The following is a 13,748-nucleotide window of genomic DNA, read 5'->3' on the forward strand; positions in this document are numbered from 1 at the left end:
AAAGTAGACATATTGTATATGTGAATAAAATAATATTTGGAATATCCATTTTCATTACAAGCAGAGAGCTTCAAAGTTAGAAAAATGCAAAATTTTCAAAATTTTCATCAAATTTTGGGATTTTTCACCAAGAAAGGATGCAAGTTACCATAAAATTTTACCACTATGTTAAAGTAGAATATGTCACGAAAAAACAATCTCGGAATCAGAATGATAACTAAAAGCATTCCAGAGTTATTAATGTTTAAAGTGACAGTGGTCAGATGTGCAAAAAATGGCCAGGTCCTAAGGTGTAAAATGGCTGGGTCCTTAAGGGGTTAAGATCCATATTTAATAGTGAAATCGGGCAAAAGCTGCCACAATCACTCGGATCCTTCCCCTCTTTGGCCAGTAGGGAGATGTGTGCCTCTAAGGATTGCCTAGGTAATTGGGAGCCCTCAAACAGCGATGTGCACCATTCAGTCAAATGGGGGGTCAGTACGTCTCGGTACCTCGAATAGTACTGGAGGGGGAGGCCGTCAGGGCCCGGGCTCTTGCCTGGAGGGAAAGAGGTCAGAACACGCCCAACCTCATCATCAGTGATGGGGGCTAACAGGCTCTCGGCCATCCCCTCCTCCACACGAGGCAGGGAGAGGTGTTGTAACAAGTCCTCAATGAGTGAGGTCTTCGTTTTACAGGTGTAGAGGAATCTATCGTGGCGTCTAAATTGTACAATTTAGAGTAAAACTTCTGGAAAGCCACCGCAATAGCCTCAGTTGTGGTGCAAGAGTCGCCCCGTTCGTCCCTAACATGGTGGATATGCTGTTTCGCCTTAGCTTTCTTAAGCAGGGACGACATGAGCTTGCCTCCTTTATTACCATGAGTGTACAAGCGGTGTCTAAAGTTAAGATATGCCTTAGAGGATTTATAGTTTAGGAGTGACAATAATTGTTCCCTGAGTGAACGTAGGTCATCCTGGACGGGGCCAGTGCATGTGGTCTTGTGTAATCTTTCTAAGCTAGCTATTTTAAGTAGGAGAGTGTCTATCTCTTTCTGGTATGTCTTTTTCAATTTTGAGCCCCAGGCGATGAAGATCCCCCTGATGTAGGCTTTATGGGCCTCCCAGACTATAGGGTAGGTAAGGGGAGAAGGAGGTAGGGAGGGGGGGGTAGGACTAATTGAGTTAGGAGAATGGGAATGTAAGAGTGATGGGATAAGAAGGCGAAGGGATGGTGCAGCTTTCAGAAAGGATGGAAAGCGAGGTGAGAAGAAGAGAAGGGGGGGGGGGGCAGAGGTAGAATTAAGTGGGCAAAGGGTAGAGAAGAGGAAGGGAGACGAATGATGCATGGATGATGAAAAGCGAAATGAATAGGGGATAAAGGTAATAGTAGAGGTACAGATATAACACCTAAGGGAGATAAAGTAAGCTCTGTTGGCCACCAACAGTGAAAGGGCCAGACAGTAACTAGGTCACCATGCCGAATTTCAGGGCTAGGAAAATCTCGATCTAGATGAAGGAGGGATCAGTAGCAGTCACCCGTCCGTGGGATTTCATCGGTGGCTCCTCGGAATGCCAGGGCATTCCATGCCAGGGATCTGCCCGGTGCATCTCAAGCAATGCAGACCAGGTATTTGGGATGGGGCAGGAGAGTCAGGGAGGGGGGGCGATGGGGGGGTGAGGAGACAGGGTGAAGTCCTCGTATCCACGCTGCAATCCCGGGCACTAAAATTCTCTCAATCCCCCACGCAGAGGCAAGGTGGGCAAAACAAAATAACAGGAGAGTTCTAGTTACAGCATCAATCAGGAAAAGTCACTGGTCAGCCATCCATATAGGCTGGAGATGAGGGCCATCAAAAAAGTCAGAAGGGGTTACTTATCTCAACCCTCTGGGGCAGGCGTCTTCACCGGGGTCTTCTTCTGCTTCGGAGACTTGGAGCGAGCGACCATCTTCCACTCTCCCAAGTTCGGCAGCTGCGGGAGCGGCACATGATCTGACAGCGGCATCCACGATGGTACCTCAACAGGGACGATGTCCAGGACTCGCCAGGCGCTCCGCAGGTCGTCAGGGGTCCTAATGGTGATCATCTTCCCTCCTTTTAGAACCGAAAGCCCGAACGGGAACAACCAAACAACCAGGCGTACGTCAGGTTTTTCTCCCAGAGTTTTTCGAGGAGGGGGGCGCATGATGCGTCTCTTCATCAGCGTAGTAGGAGCAATGTCCTGATATAGGGAAATGTCATCTGCTCCGTAGTGGATGGGTCTCTTTTCCCTCGCAGCTTGTAAGATGGCAGCAGTATCCACAAACGACAAGAGACCACAGATAACATCCCTGGGGGTTCAGCTGGCTTCGGCCGAGGCCGGAGGGCCCTGTGAATGCGCTCTATGACGATGGAGCCAGCGCGCTCGTCCCCCAGCAATCCAGCAAAGATCTCACGGGCAATTTTAGGCAGCGCATCAGGCGCCCAGGATTCCAGAAGTCCTTTGAAGCGAATATTTTTCCGCCTACTGCGATTTTCCTGGTCTTCGATCAAGGTAAGGGCATTATTGACATGCGTCTCCATGGCTTCGGTTCTGGTGGCAAGTGCAGCAGAGTGTGTGGCGAGCTCCGTGCATGCCGACTCGAGGGCCTCCGTGCGAAAGCTGATGGCCCGAACCTCCGATTTGATTTCCGCCAGGTCCGCTCTCACTGGCTTCAGGGCTTGTGTTAGAGCCTTCTTCATGAATGATTTGAAGAAGGCTGGCGTAATAGCCTCCACTCTGCCGCCCTCTGAATCGCTGTCCTGGCCTCCTTCTTCTTCAGGGTTACAGCGTGTGGTGGGATCAGGCGCCATCTTGAGCGCTCGTGCATGAGACCGGTCGCAGCGTTTAGCAAAGAAAGTCGTAACAGCTGCTTGGCTTTTCTGTTTAGGCATCGCAGGTGGGTCACCAGGTATATAGCGACCAATTTTCACCATTCCTGGTGAGATAAAGTGGGAATAAAAGGGTGCTCAGGAGGTGCGAGGCAGGAGCGCTCAGACTCGCACAGCCATACCAGTCCGCGGCCAGACTCCGCCCCCCACTCATCTGATGTATTGTCCCTTCCTTTCCTCTTCCTCTGTATGGTACCTGGGGGAGGAAGCAAAGGAAAATCCTCCAAAGAGTGGGCGCCAGCAGCTGAAGGGGGTTTAGGTGCTGCTGAGCCAGGGGAGAAAGGAGGCTGGGTGGGGCGGGTAGCAGGAGAGAGTGCCCGGGCAGGGGAGGACGGGGCAGCGGTGGGACGGGATGCGAGCGGTCTGCTTGGTCCTGGCCATGATCCTCTGTACACGTACACAGCGGAGAAGTGATGGGAAGAGAGGAAAGAGCAGAATATTTATACTCCTGGTCTCATCCTTATTGGCTCATGTAAACCACACCCCTTCTTCCCATTGGCTGATTCATACAAACTAGAGCCCGCCAAAACACATGAGACATCTGTGATGGATCTTTGTTCTGAAGCGGCGGGGCCCATCCTCAGCGATGATAGCGCCCCCCATGTATGACACGATGCCGGGTCCCGGGCGTTCACACTGATTCCCCGCTCCTCGGATACAGACTCCTTTATGCCTACAATTCCTCGGAGCTCTATCTGCTTCACTATTTCCAATCTCTATATACATGGGGCAGTACAGTAGAGTGATCCCATGATCGAACAAAATGCCCAGTAATTCTCAGAATGGGTTAGTAACTTCATATGTGCACAACCTATTAAGTAGAGTAGAGGGTTAAAATCAGCACAATGTTTCTGGTTAATCAATATTAATAATTTCCAATAAATATTTTCTATCAGTCACTGCACGAAATTCTTACAGTTTCAGGATAGACAAATCAGTTACAGTGAGTGTTACAATAGCGACACCTGGTGGTGAGAGCTTTGTATTCTAACCTTTGCATGTTGCCAGATTGTAACAAGTCTTTACATTTCCTCAAGAACTGACACTAAAATTGTTACAGAGGCGCAAATAGATACAACTAGATGTTATATGAACACCACAATACCAGGCTCTCTAATATGGAGAATATAGTCAAGCCGGGAGCTTGTGTCTCTTCTTGAGGATCTAGGACAAAGGCATATGCATTGTAATGTGTATGTGTGTGTGTGTGTGTATATATATATATATATATATATATATATATATATATATATATATATATATATATATATATATATATATATACACATACACACACACACACACACATACACATTTCTCACCCACTCTAATTTGTTTTATATAAAACGCAGGTTATACTACAGTGTATGTAATGAGTATTTAAAAGCTAAATTTTAATAATCGGTTCAAAGGTTTTGGGGTAAAATTAAGAGGTCAAAGTGTCTCCTGATGATATGCATGATTGGCAATGCGCCCCAAGACTTCTGTAAACCCTCGGCCTCCTCCCCTTACATCCTGGGCTCTAATCCCTCAGTATATCTGCGCTCCTGTCCTGTTCTGCCCCAGTAAACCCCAACAGGATTCCCCAAATACACCAGACTATGATGGCGCTTCCTTCTCTTCAGGATCTCTGCTGTCTGGAGGAAAATACACGGGCTCCGGGGAGTGTTAGGTCGGTAAGAGAGGAGGAAGATGCCGCAGGTATAAGATATGATCCGACTGAAGCTCTGGATGTGGAAATGGTGGGGTCGGCGGGTGATCTCCGGGCTGCTCAGCGGTGAGAAGAGAGCGGGAGAAAGGAGACAGGGATAGCGGGAACCGGCGAGGACAGCGGAGGGAGCGGAGAGCAGTGAGGGGGTCAGAGGGGCTGAAGATGAAGAATAAGGGAAGAGAACAAAGGAGAAGATTCTGAGAAGGAAAGTAATAATCCTGATCCAGATACAAGACGATCCGGACTTTCTGTAGGATCCTTCACAGACTGAATTGTATCCGCAGATCCCTCGTCTATTCAGTGATGATCTCTGGGATCTATTACAGAATTGAAGATTCCTATCTATTATTATGTATAGACGATATAACATTATAGTGACGTCATACACGTCTTGGAGATAAAGCTCTATACTGCCCATTACTCTATTACAGTCTCTGCTCATTAACCCCTAATTCTCCTGAGAAGTCTCGTTGAGAGCAGGAAGGGGAGTTACAAAAGTATACAATGTAACAACAATGTATTAATAAGAATAAACAAATGAATAAATAACTAATGTATCAACGTGGAAACTAACAGACAGGAGTCCATCATAAAGAGTGAATAAGATGTGTTGGTCCTGGAGAGACTGCACAAAACAAAGAATTTATTACTTTATAATGTTGCCCCGTTGTGGATGGGCTGTGGTCTGGTGTCATCTATATAATACATGACATGGACATTCTGTAACACAGTAGGTGACATGTCCCTAATGTACATGGGCCGTGACGTCATCGGTCCATCTGCACATTTACAATGGAAGTATAAATGACATCATTCTATCAGAGACAGGAGGATTTATGGTTATAGAGAGTTATACCGTGTTATATCCCGTTCCGAACCTGTAGGGTGGAGTCTAGTTTGTGGACTTACCTGTTACATCTGTATGAATTCACATTGTTATCTATATAAACCATTTATATTAATATGATGCATTATAATTCCGTGCATTGTATAAGGTAAACATTATATTTTATTACATTATTAATTAGAAGATAATAAAGAAGAGTTTTATTGTCCGCCCGGGCTGGAGTTCCTCTTGGATGTCGGCAGTCTGATGCTTGCTGTGCGGCTCTCCACCTTTCCCGAGCACAGGAGCTGGGATTCAGCAGGCGGACTGGCTTCATACAATTGTTGTGTGGAATACAAATATGACATGGAAGTATCAGTGCAGCGGCCGGGATAGGGCTTTCTCTCCCAGGTATAATGTTCTCTGTTATCAGGACCATATATACAACCAATATAAGAATCCCCGATGTCATCCTGGTAATATACAAGCAGGTCCTGTAATGGAGATAATCTGTGAGAGAAATCACAATAGGATCCTCGGGGTCATCACTTAACAGACGAGGGATCTGGGGATAGAAGACATTCTGTGAGGTGGAAGGATCCTACAGAGAATACGGAGTCTCTTGTATCTGGATCAGGATTCTGACTTCTTTGTTCTCTTCACTTCTCCTTCCATCTTCAGCCCCTCTGACCCCCGTCACTGCTCTCCGCTCCCTCCGCTCTGTCCTTGCCGGTTCCCGCTATCACTGTCTCCTTTCTCACCGCTGAGCAGCCCGGACACGATCCTCCGACCCGACCACTTCTACTTGCAGAGCTTCAGTCGGGGACCGGATCAGATCTTATAACTGCGGCATCTCCTTCCTCAGTTCCCGGCCCGAACACTCCCCGAAGCCGGATCAGCTGTGACAGCTCCTGCCCGGTGGCTTCAAAACACGTTGGAGATTACAAAGAATAACAACAGGGAGATCACATAATTCCCCATCATGGAGAATCTGTATCCCCTTCCCCCTGACCTCCTGCACAGCCGGGATGTGAGAGAATATCCCCAGGGGTAGGAGCCCCAGCTCTAGGTCCAAATCCTCCTTCTCCCCCCCGCACCCGGGCCAAGTGCTCTCTGCAGACATGAGGAGACATCTGCGGGTGTTATGGGTCGGGAAGCTGTAAGGAAGATGAAGGAGAGAACAGTCATCACATCTACTTGTAGACAACTCCCCCCATCATCTCCGGGTCAGTAAATGGACACGTTGTCCGTATTATATCTATATATCAGGACAGGGAGCTGGCAGTGAGCGGAGGCGCCGCCTGTGTTACCCTCCGGGGCTCTCAGCAGCTCCAGGCCGTCTCCGCATCGTACAATCAGCTTCCTGGACGGTAGATGTTGTATTAAAGATCCGTGTGATGGTGACCGGTGCCGGGAATAGAAGGAACGATCCCCAGCAGCAGATTTATCTTCCCGGATACACAGTGATGTGCAGATCGGGAAGACTGTGACGGAGATCCCGGGGCCTCCTCCCGGCTCCTCCCCGGCACCTCCGCCAGTGACGGGTATAAACTGCTAGGGGGGATGTTGGGGAGGAGGAAGACACGGAGAAGGGGATCTCTCCTGTCCGGTTCTAGCCGGTAAAGATCTTTTATCCCGGGCAGGGAAGCACAAGGTTGTAGCGGAACTTTGGCCGGGTCCAGACGGGATGGGGCGGGGCCTGTTCTCTGTGTCAGCCAATAGCAGCTCCGGACGGTGACATCTCAGCAGCCAATCATTGCGCAGCCGCTGTACATATAAGAGGCGCCAGCAGCTCCGGTCTCAGCATTTATCGTTCACGATATTTCTGTAGTTTTGATTTCTAAGATGGCAGAAACCGCACCAGCCGCTGCTCCTCCCGCCGAACCGGCCGCAAAATCCAAGAAGCAGCCGAAGAAATCAGCCGCAGGGGCCGCCAAGAAAAGTCACAAACCCTCCGGTCCCAGCGTGTCCGAGCTGCTCGTTAAAGCCGTGTCCGCCTCTAAGGAGCGCAGTGGGGTGTCTCTGGCCGCCCTGAAGAAGGCTCTGGCTGCCGGAGGATACGATGTAGACAAGAACAACAGCCGCCTGAAGCTGGCCATCAAGGGGCTGGTGACCAAGGGAACCCTGCTCCAGGTGAAAGGCAGCGGCGCCTCCGGATCCTTCAAGATCAACAAGAACCAGCAGGAGACTAAGGACAAGGCGGCCAAGAAGAAGCCGGCGGCTGCGGCCAAGAGACCTGCAGCAGCTAAGAAAGCGACCAAATCCCCTAGGAAGCCAAAGAAGGCTCCGAGCGCGGCCAAGAGCCCGAAGAAAGCCAAGAAGCCTGCAGCGGCCAAGAGCCCGAAGAAAGCCAAGAAGCCTGCAGCGGCCAAGAGCCCCAAGAAGCCGAAGGCTGCTCCTAAGAAGGTGGCCAAGAGCCCGGCTAAGAAGGCGGCCAAACCCAAAGCTGCCAAGAGCCCGGCTAAGAAGGTGACTAAAGCCAAGAAGAGCGCGGCTAAGAAATAATCGGGAGACTCGTCCTGTACTTATCCCACAAAGGCTCTTTTCAGAGCCACCACCTCCTCCAGACAGAGCTGTACGATCAATGCCCGTGTCTCCCCCGGGATACATAAAGGATATAATACAGTGATATAAATCCCTTCTATATTATCATCACTTTATTATATTTTATCAATCCCAATACATCTGCCTTTACTAATTCTAGATCCCCTTATGAACACTCAGCTGAGTCTGATCTGTAACCAACCATTGTATCTTTCTGCCGCTGTAACACTTGTAGGGTCAGCGCTTGGGGGAAGTATAAATATTGTTACAAATCGGCAACAAAAAGATTATAAATCTCTCCACCAGGTGTCACTATTGTAACACATTGTAGATCCTATGTATAAACTATAAGGATTTACACTGCTGTGATAGACGCCCTAAGGATAAACGGGATTATGGAAATTATTGACTTGCCAGACATTGGGGGATAAATGTAACCCTTTGGGTAATAGGTTGTGCACATATTATTTCCCCCATCCTGAGGGTTAGTTTGCTGCTTAGTTTTATTACTATATAAAGTCATGCAGTCCCGAATAGAGTCTGAATATAGGGGAGCGGCAGGCAATCAGTGTGAACACCCGAAATGCGGTACCGCATCATGTCTGAGGGGACACGGGGGAGGGCGCTATTATCGGGAGTTACGACAATCCGCAGGGAAGGGCAGAATAGGGCGAGGATGGGTCCTGCCTCTTTCTAACAAAGATCAATTGTTGACGTCACATGTATTTTGGCGGGCTCATTGGTTGTAAGAATCAGCCAATGGGATGCAGGGGTGGGGTTTACATGAGCCAATGGGGATGAGACCAGGAGTATAAATATTCCGCTCTTTCCTCTCTTCTCATCACTTCTCCGCTGTGTACGTGTACAGACAATCATGGCCAGGACAAAGCAGACCGCTCGTAAATCCACCGGAGGGAAAGCTCCCCGCAAGCAGCTGGCTACTAAGGCCGCCAGGAAGAGCGCTCCCGCCACTGGTGGGGTGAAGAAGCCTCACCGCTACCGTCCAGGTACAGTGGCTCTCCGTGAGATCCGCCGCTACCAGAAGTCCACCGAGCTGCTGATCCGGAAGCTCCCCTTCCAGCGCCTGGTAAGAGAGATCGCCCAGGACTTCAAGACCGATCTTCGCTTCCAGAGCTCGGCGGTCATGGCCCTGCAGGAGGCCAGCGAGGCTTACCTGGTGGGACTCTTTGAGGACACCAATCTGTGCGCCATCCACGCCAAGAGGGTCACCATCATGCCCAAAGACATCCAGCTGGCCCGCAGGATCCGTGGGGAGAGAGCTTAGATCTAATCGGGACCCGCATACAACACAAAGGCTCTTTTCAGAGCCACCAAATTATCTATAGAACGAGCTGATTCCTGATCCTCTCCATTGTTCTGCTCCTATACTCCGCCTGTCCTCATAAGCAGGATCCCGGGATTGTCCGCTGCAGTTAACCCTCAGTGCTGAGTTATGTTCAGTTACTATAGTGATGTAGATCGTGTCCCCCGCAGTGTAATGCGCCTGTGTGTGATCGGTGCTGCTGGCTTCAGTCTCCCGACACTTGGGATCGTAATTGGTGCATAGAGGGGAAACGAGCGGACACTAAAGGGTTAACTCTAGGTGGAGTTATAGACACGAATGTTCGCTCATTGGATGATCAACGCAGTTAACTTGAAATTCCCGCTCCTCTTCTGATCGTTTCTCCCTTTGTCTCGTCCTCTTCCCTGTACACGTGACTACATTCCTCTGGTTTCTGTAAATAGGAAGAAAAAGGCGGCGGATGGGAAACTGTTGGGGCCGATCAGGGGGATTCTAGTGAGGCTGATGCGGTAGGAGAGGGGACACTATGTCCGGGGCTGACATCACAATGGTGGGTGAATTCGGGGTCGTCCCTGTCCTATTCCAGACCTGATACCGATCACACCCTGCAGCCTGACACTGCTGAGAATGCGGCGGGGAAAGCTATCCTGTATTTTATACATTGTCATTTTGTTATTTAATGTAATAAATTCCGATATTATGTCACTCTGCTGCAAGAGATCGCCCAGTGTGAACACTAACCGTGCGGTTGTTTTACAATCCATTTTACTTGTCAGCGATCACCGTGTATTTAGACCTGATGAAGTCTTAGTGGGGGGGGAGAGATTCCTGGGCCCGTCATTGATGAAATCCTTCCCGATCTGGATATAACGCGTGTCAGTGTGAGGAAAGTTACAGGGGAGAGAGAAAAAATAAATAAAAAATTATATATATAATATACGTACACACACACCATTTATCATGAATCATAAAAGTAATCTCAGGACCCTGTGGTTACTAATATTATTGGTTAAAATAGACCCCACCGATCTCTCCCCTTCAGGCTTCCATGCGCGGCCGATTTATTCACAAGCTGAGCCGAGATAGGGTGAGCGGTGAGTGTACACCGGCCTTTTACTATTAGTTCAGGACTATAATTTACGAATATTGCGCATAGGACTCACATTTTAATTGGTAGCATACACACAGTGCGATATCATACATCGTGTCCAACCAAAACTATTCAAATGGTGTTTCATGTTTCTTTATTGGAATTAATATTGAGACATTTTCTTAGTAACAAAGTTTTTCCTAGTGTCTCATTCGTTAAATCACAACAAAATCTAGCGGGATTGTTACTTTTTATAACAGATCGGTGAAGTGAAGGAAATTCTGAGCTGTCTGTTTTATTAGTGCAATAATGGGTTAAGTATTTAATGTTTATGTGATTACTATCTATTTTAACCAATAATTCTAGTAGCTAAAGGGCTCTGAGATGACTATTATGTTTCATGATCAATGTTATTGTACTCCGAGCGACCCAGCTGAGAATATTTAGTTTACTACAACTTCCCTCATTTTATTCTTAATTATATTTGTGTCATTTATATTTTTATTTATTCATTATTCTCATTCTACAGCGATAGTTGTAGAATGAGCGGGAAAATAAGTTTTATAGCCGGATACTGAGCGCTTATTGGCTGATCTCTGGGGCGATTATTCCCGGGCACTGTATACAGCGAGTGCCGGGATCTTTATGTAACCAGCGATGGAGAAGCGATGACCCCTGATCGGCTGGATGGAAGCCTCGCTGTGTATTGCGGCTGGAGATCCGATGTGTTCAGGAGCTTCCATTACACAGGAGGCTACAGTATAGGGGGCGCCATCTCTACACTGCGGTCCTGTCTATTGTGGAGGATCCGTAAACTACATCGTGAGAACAATCTTAAAGCGTAGTAGTTACAAAAGAGAATTACCCCCTCACATACCAACTACATTCTGCACAACCCGCACGGTGTCCTATATTAGATAAAATGTGCCGGATGTTCTGTTTAGTCCCTATAACAGCCCAGATCCCTATCACACCCGAGATCAGCGGCGCCAGCTCTGTAGGAGACAATGTGGTGGCTCTAAGAAGAGCCTTTGGTGTTCGGGATGATCTGGGATAAGCGGTGATCACTTGCTCTTGGCCGCTTTGCTGCTCTCGGTCTTCTTGGGCAGCAGCACGGCCTGGATATTGGGCAGGACGCCTCCCTGGGCGATGGTCACCCCACCCAGCAGCTTGTTCAGCTCCTCGTCATTGCGCACGGCCAGCTGCAGGTGACGGGGGATGATGCGGGTCTTCTTGTTGTCCCGGGCGGCGTTACCGGCCAATTCCAGGATCTCAGCAGTTAAATACTCCAGCACAGCGGCAAGGTAGACCGGAGCACCGGCGCCCACCCTCTCGGCGTAGTTCCCTTTGCGGAGAAGCCTGTGCACACGACCGACGGGGAACTGGAGTCCTGCCCGGGATGAGCGGGTCTTTGCCTTAGCCCGAACCTTCCCTCCTTGTTTGCCGCGTCCAGACATAATGATAAGTAAAACCTAAAACGCTCAAAAGAAGCCTTTCTGTGATGTAACCGTAATTTCCTTTCTGCTGCTTTTTATAGGTTTCTGCTCCGCCCTCCGGCTCCTGTGATTGGGTAGATTTGAATCCGGCCAATGGTGACGAGAATTAACGAGACACCAATAAACTGCACTGGGTGGGGCTTATGACGCTCCCACAGGTCACATGATTTGCTCCTCCAGTAGAACAGCGAGCAGACAGCATTTCTCATTTACATGGGCTGCCTATAAATACGGCTGCGGTGGGAGGAGGAGGCATCATTATTCTCTCTGTTCTAGTGAAGGATTATTGTGACTGATCATAATGCCTGATCCCGCCAAGTCTGCACCAGCGCCCAAGAAAGGCTCCAAGAAAGCCGTGACCAAGACTCAGAAGAAGGATGGTAAGAAGCGGAGGAAGACCAGGAAGGAAAGCTATGCCATCTACGTGTACAAGGTGCTCAAGCAGGTCCACCCTGACACCGGCATATCCTCCAAGGCCATGGGCATCATGAACTCCTTTGTCAACGATATCTTCGAGCGCATCGCAGGGGAAGCCTCCCGCCTGGCTCACTACAACAAGCGCTCCACCATCACCTCCCGGGAGATCCAGACCAGGAGATCCAGACCGCCGTGCGCCTGCTGCTGCCTGGAGAGCTGGCCAAGCACGCCGTGTCCGAGGGCACCAAGGCCGTCACCAAGTACACCAGCGCCAAGTAACCTGCTCCGCCTCCTGCTGTCACCCCAAAGGCTCTTCTAAGAGCCGCCACATTGTCTATAATAGAGCTGGGGCTTCTATCTGCTACAATTATCTTTATTTGTGACCGAGTTTATACCGGTGCAGCCGCTTTATACTGTATATATTGTGCTGCTCCGGGATCGCGGTCTGTGATATATAATCTGACTGCAGGTTACATCAGTACCGTATATATACGTCATATGGTAACGGCAGAATAAGTAATTGTGTCTCCTGCACTGACCGGACATATAAGTATCACAGTGGTGATCGGTATCGCCGGGATTCCCGTAGCTTTTCTGCGGTTCCGTTTAGATGCCGGGACATCTATACAAATCGTGAGATTCAGGTCCTTGTGTCTCCCGGAAACGATCAGATCTCTTATCAGTTCAGTCCTTTATACATATTCCCACCATCAGATCTGATCGCGAACAGACTGGGCAGGAAACAATCGATCAGACACATTACAGGGAGGGTCTGCGCCATCTCTAGTCCCAGGAAGATCTCATCCCCCCCATGTATCTATCGGCTCCTCGTGGACAGTGATTTCCCGATCTTGCTGATCGCTTCTCCCGATATTTTACTCTTCATCCATATAAAATGTGAAACAATAAAGTGAGAAGAGAGGAAGATGGACGGAGATTATACCTGATCGTTTATAGATTTGCAGAGATCGTCCGGGAAATTCTCTCCTAGACCTCCGGCCCCTGATTGTTATTGCGGTAATAATCTGCTGGGTGTGATCAGGGGTCTATGGGGGATGAGATCTTCCTGGGACTAGAACTGACAGTAACTTTCTTATATATCCATATAAACAATAAATGTACAATGTAATAAAAATAGAAAACAAATAAAAGGGGTAAAATACAACTGGATCACTGGATGGTAAAAGGCAGAAATGCAAATCAATAAAACATCCAGTAAATAGATGATGCGGCTCCTCTGATCAGATGTACAGGGGATAAAGCTGCTGTGCGGAGATCAGTAGTGTGTACTGGGCTGTAGGATAAAATGTATGAAATAACACAGGGAACCAACCGTGTGCACAGACTGATGGTTACAGCCGCCGACCGGGATCCCGTCGATACAGGAGAGATCTAGTGTTGAGCGGCATAGGCCATATTGGAATTCGCGAATATATGGACGAATATTCGTCATATATTCGCGAATATTCGTC

The 13,748-nt window shown here is 48.7% G+C and overlaps 3 protein-coding genes and 1 pseudogene across 3 annotated transcripts; 3 read left to right on the top strand and 1 right to left on the bottom strand.

The window, feature by feature from the left end:
- Positions 1–7,249: 7,249 nt before the first annotated feature.
- Positions 7,250–7,951, top strand: LOC130316022 (histone H1B-like). Its single transcript, XM_056552774.1, has one exon. It carries the CDS (start codon positions 7,272–7,274, stop codon positions 7,929–7,931), a length of 660 nt encoding a protein of 219 aa, XP_056408749.1. The 5' UTR covers positions 7,250–7,271; the 3' UTR covers positions 7,932–7,951.
- Positions 7,952–8,838: 887 nt separating this feature from the next.
- On the top strand, positions 8,839–9,273 carry LOC130316027 (histone H3). The gene has a single exon (XM_056552778.1). It carries the CDS (start codon positions 8,845–8,847, stop codon positions 9,253–9,255), a length of 411 nt encoding a protein of 136 aa, XP_056408753.1. The 5' UTR covers positions 8,839–8,844; the 3' UTR covers positions 9,256–9,273.
- Positions 9,274–10,593: 1,320 nt separating this feature from the next.
- On the bottom strand, positions 10,594–11,820 carry LOC130316023 (histone H2A type 1). The gene has a single exon (XM_056552775.1). The coding sequence runs from the start codon at positions 11,818–11,820 to the stop codon at positions 11,428–11,430; it is 393 nt and encodes a 130-aa protein (XP_056408750.1). The 3' UTR covers positions 10,594–11,427.
- A 340-nt stretch (positions 11,821–12,160) lies between these two features.
- On the top strand, positions 12,161–12,555 carry LOC130316020 (histone H2B 1.1-like; annotated as a pseudogene).
- The last annotated feature ends 1,193 nt before the right edge of the window (positions 12,556–13,748 follow it).

The sequence above is a fragment of the Hyla sarda genome, unplaced genomic scaffold (assembly GCF_029499605.1).
Source record: "Hyla sarda isolate aHylSar1 unplaced genomic scaffold, aHylSar1.hap1 scaffold_1897, whole genome shotgun sequence".
Taxonomy (NCBI): Eukaryota; Metazoa; Chordata; class Amphibia; order Anura; family Hylidae; genus Hyla; species Hyla sarda.